The sequence below is a fragment of the Octopus bimaculoides genome, chromosome 2 (genome assembly GCF_046866305.1).
Source record: "Octopus bimaculoides isolate indiv1 chromosome 2, ASM4686630v1, whole genome shotgun sequence".
Classification (NCBI taxonomy): domain Eukaryota; kingdom Metazoa; phylum Mollusca; class Cephalopoda; order Octopoda; family Octopodidae; genus Octopus; species Octopus bimaculoides.
In genome coordinates, this window is record NC_142929.1 from 20,612,404 (window position 1) to 20,625,131 (window position 12,728).

At 35.2% G+C, this 12,728-nt stretch overlaps 1 protein-coding gene across 1 annotated transcript; it reads left to right on the plus strand.

The window, feature by feature from the left end:
* Window positions 1–6,262: 6,262 nt before the first annotated feature.
* Window positions 6,263–7,225, plus strand: LOC149136887 (uncharacterized; the record flags this gene model as incomplete). The annotated part of the gene is made up of 1 exon (XM_089338019.1): window positions 6,263–7,225. A coding segment is annotated over one exon (963 nt), but the record flags the coding sequence as incomplete, so codon positions are not given.
* Window positions 7,226–12,728: the final 5,503 nt, after the last annotated feature.

Sequence of the window (12,728 nt, forward strand, 5' to 3'; positions counted from 1 at the left end):
TCGACCAAACAGGAATATCACTCCGTCGAAGAACCACTCTCCACAAAGAACAAATCCGTCACACAATACAGACAGATACAGGTCAGTGAGCACTTAGATAGGTGTGCTAGGAACCTTAATCCTAATTTCCTAATTTTCCCCTTCTATCGATGTTCACAGAACAACTCAGTACAACAAAGAATGAATAAAGAAGCAACTTTCATCAATAAATATCATCCACAACTTAACATGAACATAATATAATACAGAACACTACTAACCTTATCAATAATGCCACTAACACCCATACATTCTTTATACCATTCACATTACAGTATTATATCGACCCTAACTGTACCACGTCCAGAACTACTTACCTCCCTTACACAATCTTTTATACTCGGGAACTAGTAGAGCTGACACCGTTTGATAATCGGTGCGCATTCAAAGCCAGTGAACAGTAATGACGACACCGGTTTTACTTTGAATCTCTTTAACAATTCAAAATAATGAGTTTAATTCCTCTTAATTCTAACTCAGCTTATCTCATTGTATTTATTTATTGCTATTTTTCATAAAAAAACCTTTATTTTATTTTTGATATTCAATGTGCATTTTCGATTTTTTTCCTCTTTCTTTCACCATATTTTTTCCACGTTTAGTTTCTATTTTCATTTTGAAACATATTTTCTATGATGTATATATATATATATATAGTAACAGAATTAATATTTTCTGACCTATATCTGCTACCAGAAAATATGAATTCTATTACAAATAAACTCTCGTGAGAGTGAGTTCTTTTGTGTTGACCTCTTTATATATATTGTACTCAAACATTATATCTATCTATCTATCTATCTATCTATCTATCTATCTATCTATCTATCTATCTATCTATCTATCTATCTATCTATCTGTCTATCTATCTTTCTATCGATCTATCTGTCTTTCTATCTGTGTGTATATATATATATATATATATATATATATATATATATATATATATAGGCGCAGGAGTGGCTGTGAGGTAAGATGCTTGCTTCCCAACCACACGGTTCCAGGTACAGTGGCAAGTTAGGCAAATGTCTTCTACTATACCCACAGGCCGACCAAAGCCTTGTGAGTGGAATTGGTAGACGGAAACTGAAATAAGCCCATCGTGTGTATGTATGTATTTCTGTGCCTGTGTTTGTCCCCTAACAATCGCTTGACACCGATGTCGGTGTATTTACGTCCCCGTAACTTAGCTATTTGGCAAAAGAGCTCTATAGAATAAGTGCTAGACTTACAAAGATTAAGTCCTGGGGTCGATTTGTTCAACGAAAGGCGGTGCTCCAGCATTACCGCAGTCAAGTTACTGAAACAAGTGAAAGAATAAAATAAGAGAATATATATATATATATATATATATATATATATATATATATATATATATATATATATATATATATATTACATAAAATGCGATAAGTAAGCCAAGGCTGTGAGGGGTTTTCAGGACTTTAATAATGAAAAGGATATAGATGTAGTCTCACAGCATTTTCTGGGATATCATGGATATCCCTCTATCAGGGACGATATATATATATATATATATATATATATATACTGCAACATCAACCGTTGCTTTCAGCGTAGCGCACACACTCTACCACTGCTGCCATCAAACTTAAAGTGAACATAATATAGAGGCCTTCAAACAGATTTTTTATTGTCAACGTTATATATCGTTGTATATATTCACAACTGCATTGCATTTATCAATGTACATTAATAGAGAACTGTATTTATTTTGTTGCCGATTACCGAATCCTCACACCACATCTCTTCAGCCAAAACAAGACCTACATGAACAAAATGTTGCGAGACTGAAATTTAGAGACTTACTATTTCTAGCGTGCTTTTCACCTCCTTTCTTCGATTCATTTACAATAGCTGCAAATAAATTATTTCTAATTTCTAACGGCTGGCAGCAATAAGGCTCGATTGACTAATTCGAACGAATCTACTGTCATTTCAAGTTTGCTTGAACCAAATTAAATGTCATATGTAACAATTGAAACGTGAAAATATATTAACCGTTGCTGATGTCTAAGTTTTCTGTGAGTACTGGTTGACAAATATTTTGACACCAAGAATTTACATCACGTTATCAAAGAAAGCAACAGTAGGATGTTTCCTCACTCAATTCATTCTCAATCCAATGGTTCCACTGATTTAAAAATGTAACTTTGAACTAGTGTTTAGCAACCTAAAAACCACAAACCGTAATATTTCAGTTGAAGGAAGAAATGTGTTTCTGTGAAAATAATCTGGAACCCTGTAACATTAATGTACATTATGCAAAAGTTAAAACAAACACTTTGGTTCCAGCTAATGTATTTCACAATGTGGATCCGCAAATAGTAGTTTTGGGTGAATAATACACACCCAAAGGCTTGTCAACTTTTTTTTACATATCCACTTTCTCAGATATTCATTCAAGAGAAGTATCGCGTTAGAGGTTCTAACGTAAGCTCAGAATACACCACATCAAATCTTGTGAAGTAAAGTAGCTGTATGTTACCAAGGAAGACGTTTAAAGCAGTAAATGAATAGATCAATAAGCCAAAATAATGCGTACAACAGCAGCTGAACATCACCAACAAAATAGCACTAAAAAAAAAAAAATATCCTCTGTAGAGTGGCATGACGAATCCCTTATTAATTATCGAAGGAAATTTAGAAAGACTCGATCACTTTGAAATTTAGACTCGCTTCTAATTCTTCTTTTCATATATTAAAAAATGACTGATGAATGTGACATCCTCTCCCCACTCATAAACCCTGTGAGGCATACATTTCGGTAACCTGGATATAATAACGACAATAATTAATAATAAAATCACCTTAGAAACAGGTTCCTTATAATGTTCTGAAAGAGTGCTGGCATCAACTTATTTCATCTGGTTCATCTCCAGATTAAATCGATGAACGCAGGCTATATATCTTTAATCATTGAAATTGTTTAAGTTATGAGAATAACAATTATCATTATGACTCCATTGCAAACTAGCATGGTACACGCGGTGTGAGTTTCTGCTGAAAAGGGGTTCTGAAAAAGTTCAAATTGTGTGATGAAGTGGAAGGTAATTTAATACTGATTCAAAATAAATTGACATCGAAAGACCTTCGAATATGTTGTGCGTAGAATTCTGTTAGAAACCCATTCGTATTTGGAGTCCCTAGGAAGTTACTATACTGGATTACGTAGTTGCCGAAACGTCATATATTCGTCAGAAATCCTTCATGCATAACTCTGAGTTGTTAGTCTCTCCTGATATGACACTGTTTCAGTCTAATTTTCTTCATTGTTTATATAATATCACAAATGATATTAAGAAACATTTAAAGACATCTCAGAAGCCACACGGTCAATAAAATCATCAATGAATGACAGCAAAAGAATCTGAATTTCCTACACACACAGGTTTTCTGTTCCCTATCCAGAAGCAAACAACTTGTTTCGTTGGCATTAGAAAATTCAGTGACACTCCGTTCTCTAGTTGTTTTCCTTTATTTCCTTAATGTAAGTCCGTGTTTCACTTTGACAGTGGCAACTTTCTTGCATATCATCCACTCGTACCTATGATAAGTCAAACAGAAACTCAGTACAATCAAGTACTAGGGCACAGAAGAGGATCAACATTCTCAGTCTTACATCCCAGAAACCTAGTAACTCCCCAGGAGCATATTTTTCTTTTATCTTTTTGAATTAATGATTTTCTTTAGCTTAAGCGTAGTTTTAACTACATGTCACCAGATTCGACGAATCTGCTAAAGCTAGAGACACTGTTATATTCTTCAAACCAAGTAAGCTTATTTTAAAAAAAGATATGATAATAGCATATGACACAATAAAAACATGTACAACCAACCAACCAGCCAACCAACCAACCAACCAACCAACCAACCAACCAACCAACCAGACGTTCTATGTGAGAATGTCTGAGTGGGAACACGAACCGTACTTTTGCTAATTGATTTAGGTGCGTATGTAGTAGTAAGCACATGCTTATATCCTCTCAACACTTTTATAAACACATTTGTGTATATCTGTACATAATATGGTATATGTTAATCTTATCATTCATTTAACTGCAACAAACATAACGCTAGGTGCACTAGCAATATGAAAGATTCTTAATTCTTGGCCCAACTAGCGTAGCTAATTTTACCAAATTGGATTTGCGATTGTTTATGTTGATTGGCCATTCGATTCAAATTTTATATTGTTATACGTGTATGTATTGGTAACATCACACTATCAGACAAGGAACCACTATGTGATCATACGATCTCTTAGAAATTACTGACAAATCTCCCTTAAATATCATTATGATCACATTAAATATTAGTATTAGATAGACTATTTCAACGAAAGACAGGATAATTATAGAGTTACCGATCTGGAGATAACACTCGTACCATACGAATGGAAGAATATTTTTACTGATTGATAGTCAATATTCTTATTCAATAATTGTTCCTCCTCTCTAGTTCCTAATACGAATGTGCATAAATGTATAAATGTATAAATCCAAATCTGCGTAATAGTTTAAAAGTCTTTTAAATAACAGAAAGTGGGCTCTAGTTCAACATTACAACTAAATGTATAACACATTGAAACGCTGCAATTAATCATCCTGAGAAGAGGACAAGAGAAAGCTTATTTATGGTAGCTGTGTGTTGTAATTTACGTCTTGATTAAAGGTGTACATATAAGGCGTTCATGTTCTGTATCTCTTAATCACGTAACACACACGTGCGTGCTCACATACATGCACATGTATACATACACATGTACATACATATACATGCAGACACACACACACACACACGCATACACATACGCATACACGCACACACTTATATGTCTATAAAGCTAAAGTTAAGTTTGTATGCGCGCGTGTGTGTGTGTGTGTGTGTGTGTGTGTGTGTGTGTGTGTGTGTGTGTATTCGAGAAGGAATTAAAGAAAGATATAAAAGGTGAATGAGGTTTTAGAAATATATTATCGCTATGTCGTAAATCTATATTCAGTAGTCTCGTGCCATTATTGTCGGATGAGCCTGCGATTTCAATATGTTTCCTGTGCTTTTGGATTGAGGCAGGAAGCACGCAACAAGACAGCCTAAAATGTCACTATGTGTACATGATAAATGAAATGAATGCTTGGAAATAAGATAATACCAGCCACACCGCGTATCTGTATACGTAGCTTATTCTAGACGTTCAGACGTTGTGCTTTATAATTGCCTGACTTATACTGTTTTCTTAACTAGAATGGAATTTAAGACCATTGTAAACTGTTCCCCCGTATTTAGTAAGATTTGTAGTGAATGTCAGTGGTATTTTATGGGTATATAATTTTTGATGCATACCGTAGTTATAATAATGAATCAAATTTTGTTATTTTCTCCGTGCAATATGATTTGTGCGTTTTATAAACTATATTCACATAAACATATACACTTGGTCTTTAATAATAATACACTCCTCACACTATCAGAATCTGCTGTGAAGAGTGTTTTCATGACATCAATATGGAATAGAGTTTGTGGTATATAACAGTACAAATATAAACAGACGTACACCATATCACATTTCCCATATTTTAAGGTATGGTAGCCTTGTCTTTTATGTTGCAATACACTAAACCTAAACAGGAGTTACGTGAAAGAAGATTAAAGAATAAAGATTTATGTAAACATTCTTTATAATTTATAATCCATTTGGGTGTAATGAACAAATACATTATAAAATCACATTTTAATTAATACATTATAAACTGTGATTGTTTTGTACGTTTCCAGTCTGCATTGATCTGATGTATTGCTAAATAAATATTTAGTTCATTTTACAGATTTAAACCAGAGAGGTTTCAATAAAGTCAGTCAGCGACGCAACCAACCAACCAACCAACCAACCAACCAACCAACCAACCAACCATCCATCCAACCAACCACCCAACCAACCAACCAACCAACCAACCACCCATCCAACAACCAACCAATCATCCAACCAACCATCCAACCTACCATCCAACGAACCAACCAACCAGCCAACCATCCAACCAACCATCCAACCAACCAACCAACCAGCCAACCAGTCAACCAACCAACCAACCAACCAACCAACCAACCAACCAGCCAACCAGTCAACCAACCAACCAACTGACCAACCATCCAACCAACCAGCCAACCAACCATCCCACCAACCAACTGACTAACCAACCATCCAACCAAACAACCAACCAGTCAACCAACCAACCAACCAACCAACCAACTGACCAACCACCCAACCAACCAACCATCCAACCAACCATCAAACCAACCAACCAACCAACCAGCCAGTCAACCATCCAACAATCCAACCAACCAACCAACCAACCAACCAACCAGCGAACCAGTCAACCAACCAACCAACCAACCGACCAACCATCCAACCAACCAGCCAACCAACCAGCCAGCCAACCAACCAACCAACCAACCAACCAACCAACTAACCAGCCAACCAACCAGCCAACCAACCATCCAACCAACCAGCCAGCCACCAGTCAACCAACCAGCCAACCAACCACCCACCAACCAACCAACCAAGCAACCAACCAACCATCCAACCAACCATCCAACCAACCACCCAACCAACCAACCAACCAACAACCAACCAACCAGCCAACCAGCCAACCAACCAACCAATCAACAACCAACCAACCAACCAGCCAACCAGCCAACCAACCAATCATCCAAACAACCAACCAACCAACCAACCAACCAACCATCCAACCATCCAAATAACCAACCGACCAACAAGCCAACCAACCAGCCAAACAGCCATCCAACCAACCAACCAACCAACCAACCAACCAACCAACCAACCAACCAACCATCCAACCAACCATCCAACCAACCAACCAACAACCAACCAACCAACCAACCAGCCAACCAGCCAACCAACCAACCAATCAATAACCAACCAACCAATCAGCCAACCAACCATCCAACCAACCATCCAACCACCCAACCAACCAACAACCAACCAACCAGCCAACCAGCCAACCAACCAACCAATCAACAACCAACCAACCGACCAGCCAACCAGCCAACCAACCAACCAATCAACAACCAACCAACCAGCCAGCCAACCAGCCAAACAACCAACCAACCAACCAATCAACCAGACGTTCTATGTGAGAAAGTCTGACTGGGAGCACGAACCGTACTTTTGCTAATTGATTTAGGTGCGTTTGTAGTAGTAAGCACATGCTTATATCCTCTCAACTTGTAAAACCTGAACAATAAAAAGAGAGGACGTAAATGATTAGCAGCAACTGGCTGGTAATCATTTGAATCTTAGTAAACTGTTCCAACCCTAATGAACACCACTGAATGGTCATCTCCAGAATTGAAATTATAACCGGAGAACCTTCGAATCAAAATATTAGCCACTAACCAATTAGCTTTCAGTGGACTGGATAAAGATATCTCATATTTTAAATTTCTTACATAGCGTTCTAAAACTTTCTTCATTTCAGGATTCAAGACACAAAAGTAATTCCTATATATACACGTGAGCAAATAGATATATTCATCTCTGTTTACATTGCCTCATTGGAACTCTCTCTTCTACAGCGCTCAGGCAACCGTGGGCTTTCAGAGTAGACTGGCCAGTTCGTGTCAGATCAGTTGCAATAAACCTTTCAGTTACCAATTACTTCTATACATTTACAGAGTTTCTTGAAAAAGCTCAAGTTGTCACTCTTCCATAAGCAGCAGTACTCTCACTGTGTAAGCATCAATTTCCAGCAACTGTAAAACCCCTTCATGGCTCCGATTGATAAACGAAGGAAATATAAAGCTGGCTTTAAGCTGCATTAGAAGCATACACCGTACTGCGAGAGAATAAGGTGTAATCGAAACGGTGGTAATAGTTTGGAGATTAAAGAAGATTTATTAAGAAGTATACTCAGAACAAAAACTGCAATGAGAGGAGGCACTGCATACTGGCCGATTCTAGAGAAGCATGTAGCAGAGATATTCCGTGGCAGCGTCAAAATAGATAGCTGTTTCTAGAAATAAACAACGAGCTCACCCGGCACCTTTAGCTACGATTTCAGTTTATCCTGGAAGTGTTGATGCTGTTGTCAGTTATTTTGCCACATTTATTTCCACCACATATCACTAGGAATCACTTTTCAAGGGTGTTTAGTTTTTTCTTTGACGGCATACACTAATTTTACATTTTCGCATAATCCTAGCACAGTTTCTATACTCACTTTCCGCCGTCTCAATTTCATTAGTTCGTGTGTATAACAATATTGAATCAATGGGTTAAGCATAAAGTTGTGTCGTGCGTCCAGCATTAGAAATTATTTAGATTGCTCATATTTCTCAATCAATCTTTTAACGAAGGCCGTGACATTAAATATTTTTGCAGCGATGATCGTTTCGGAAATGTGAAAAACTGAAAATTTCCGAAGTTGAGTTTTCGAAGGACAACATGGAGGGATGAAGGATTCTTTCTAGAATATAGATGTTGCGGACATTGCACAGCTCCAAGTTGCATTGACGATATTATTGAAATAACTCACGCATCTTTGCCAGCAACATTGCCAAATTAATATTTAATCTGCATTCAGTTGAGATATTGACTACAAAACATCAATGAACATATCATAAAATTCGTCTCTAGCAGCATGACCATCCTAATTTTGAGAATTGCGAATGCTCATAATTTGATTTTATTTGCTCTTGTATTTATCATGGCCTTAACTTATGAATGTTGCATTGAGTTAATTCTCCTATTAGGACAACCACGCAATGCAGCCTGTTATTATTGGTTGTTTTCCATCATTATTCATATTGATTTGAGTTGCAAAAGTTCGATGAGACACTATATAGTGTTTCTCAGATATGGTGCCCCAGGAAATCCGTGTAAACTGTCTGGGAATTGGATAGCTTGCGCTAACGTATCTGTTAAATTGTATATGTATTTCCACATTGCTCCTCTACTTTATTGAAAATTGACAAGGCTTTCGCGGTCTGGTGTCTAGCAGCAAAGTATATGACTATTATTTCGGGAAATGCTACCCACGTGTTTGTAGTCAATAACTGTCAAATGGTGACAATTTTTTTTATTTGGTTCTTAATAATTCGTACTGTCTCTTAACTTTTTCTGGCCCTTTGCAGAAACTCATAGACTATATTATAATAGTTGTCTTGAGATAAACTCAGCACATGTTGTTGACGAGTACTACATAAGGTATTGTTTGATTAACTTGCTGTTTCTTTTACTGGACGATATATTTAATATTTATATATGAAAATGTACTTTTAAAGAAGCTATATTGTTGCTATTAAATAAATCCAACCATGTTTCATTTTGCAAAAATGTAATAAATCATGACTACATTTTTCTTTGTGTTTTTGCTTCCATGTTTGCAGTTTATAAGTTTTCCAATCCCATCTTCAAAATTTTGTCCTTTGAGAGGTATCGTTTTTGCAAGAATAGCTTCGGAAATAAAGAAAATGGATGGTCCGGATAACTATGTAAAATAATCGATCAAATATAATTGATTGATGGCTATTTCCTTTCAAATATTGAAAAGGGACGATGTTTCATACTAGAGAAAATGAAAAAATAAAATGAAAGGAAAAAATATTGCAAAAATAATTCTTTATTAATGTAGGAGAAATATTGCAGAGCTTAAATTATTAAAATATGAACGAAGTATTCCAATCATGATTTATGGTGTATTTGGCGTGTTTACATTACATTTTATGAATTTCCATGTAACCTCGAATGCTCTATAAAATCATCTTCAGTGAAATGAAATTTTCTTGATTGGAATCACGCTGCGAATATAAAACTCTATGAGAAATATTTGGGTAGTTCTATAAGTGTAATAGACACATTTCACTGTAGTGAAAATAATTGTTTAAAGTTTATATAAGTTATATTTCCATATGCTTTATTCAAGCTTCCAATAAATCAAACTAAAGTGATACTCAAAGGAAAGTAAATGAAAACAAAACCCAAAAAATCTATCTTTCCCACATATACCGTTATTCTTCAAGAAGATACTTACTGTAGTGTATTTGACCAATATACAGAATTTTTTAACCACATACACACGCACCACAAGCACGGAAATTCAACATTATAAAAGTCGCATTGGCTGTAATCACAAAAAAATATCTGAAGTAATTTTAAATCATGACGAATTCAAGGGCCACCAAAGTGCACAAAAACACACGTTATCAAGGGAAATGCTTTTGCATTATTAAGCAATATAACAAGACGCGATGAGTTTTTGATAAATGCTACAAATTATAATTATTTAAGAAAATATTCTTCCAATCAACTCAACAGCGAGAGACCTTGTATATCTATTACTTTTATCTTCAAATATAGTACGTGGTTATTTGGACATCGTTGTGATCTTTTCTATAAAACGTAACAGTTTCAGTATTTTTAGTTATATAGTATTCATTTCATAACAGTTATTTATACTTGTGTGTACATGTCTCTTGTCCCGTGCATGCGCCATGGCTGTATGTGAGCATATATATATATATATATATATATATATATATATATATATATAAACCAAAGCTTTGTGAGTGGATGTAGTAGACGGAAACTGAAAGAAGCCCGTCGTATATATGTATATATATACATATATATATATATATATATATATATATATATATGTATGTGTGTGTATTTCTGTGTGTTTGTGTGTCAGTGATTGCCCCCCACCACCACCAACATCGCTTGACAACCGATGCTGGTGTGTTTACGTCCCCGTAACTTAGCAGTTCAGCAAAGAGACCGATAGAATAAGTACTAGGTTTACAAAGAATAAGTCCTGGGGGACATTTTCTCGACCGAAGGTGGTGCTCCAGCATGGCCGCAGTGAAATGGCTGATTCAAGTAAAAGTAAAGGAGTATACATATTTATACATATGATATTGGTCATGATCTATAGAACACGAAATATAGAAGAAATCTTTACGTTGATTACAACTTGCTAGCAGTTTTATAACATTTTGGTGTTAGATGTTTTGGATAATCATGTAGATATATGCACGTATAATTGTATATAAACATGTAAATTATACAGATGTATACTCACAACGACCATATGCATCGAGACTTTTATACACAAAGCAGCATCAATATTCTGTCAACCATATATGTATTGGACGTATTGGCACCTCTATTTCTCTTTCATTCAGCCAGCTAGGCATATATGTAAATACCCACACATAATTATAAAGAACTATAAACATATGCGATATATTTGCGATGTATATACCCTGATGCACAATGGTGTATATATATATATCAACAAAAGTGATCATGGCTCATGAGAGCTAATATCTAAGACACAGTTCGGTGGTGCCATTTATTGATGTCTGAACGCTTACATCATTAAGCTACATGTATCACTCTCCCTGCTAGTGTATGCCTATATATATATATATATATATATATATATATATATATATATATATATATATATATATATATATATATATACATATATATATATATATATATATATATATATATATATATATATATATATATATATATATATATATATATATATATACGTTCACAAAGCATTCATCACATTTATACTAACACATTTCCGAATACCTTTATGCATGCTCACACACTCTGTTGGCATATGTGTGTACGCTTGTACAATACATATCAAAGCCGTTATGGATAACATATATGCTATATATTTAATTCTTATCCCGTACTTATACACATACGTACAGGCGAATAAAGCTCACAAGAAACAGAAAATATTAGGCGGGTAGATATACAGAAATAATCACCTGGCGTTGTTCAATAGGGCATTGTTCAATAGGTAGAACAAGTGGTGAAGAAAAATACCATGCAAATGCAAATAGAAAATACGTATAGAAATATGCACGAGTAATGTTCAATGTAGTTAGAAGGATTCAACATTTAGTTGTCTCTTTAGCGTTCTGTGTTGGCCTACACAGATTATTTTTGTCTCCTGACTACTGGAGATTGTGATTCCATGTATTGTAGTAAATGTTTATTGAATGTCTTGCAACTCCTAAAACCCTGTAATCTTGGGTCGGAGAGCAAGTTCGAAGTTCACGTATTTCGGATAAACAAGATTTGACTGCGGGGAAGATATAAAGTATGGTTTCGTTTTTGTATTGCTCCCTATACCTTATCTAGAATGGCTTATGTCCTTGTAATGCATCTGATGATGTAAATGACCTCATGTATAACGAAATGCACATGCATATTTGCCCGGTGTACGTTTGACAGTATATTGTATTATATATTGACGCATTGAAAGGAAGAGGGGTGTGTATAAATTCCTCTTTTCTGAGAGATCAATCATTTTGAAGGCGATTTACGACTGCTCATATAACGATAACTTCACCTGAATTGTAGGAGAAACTTTGGGTATAATTATAGAAAATAAAAAAAGACAAGACATTCAAGATAAATGTCCAATATTAATGTTAGAAAACTACTAACATTAGCTACTTTCACAATTTTTTGGTCTTATATTTCTTCATTTCTCATATCTTAAAGGTAATTTTTTAAATTCTATGATTATTTGGTAAGTGCCGTGAGTTTTTATGATCCGCTGAGATGATCCAATTACACTATAATTTAAAATTGAATTCGCTATTTTTTATAC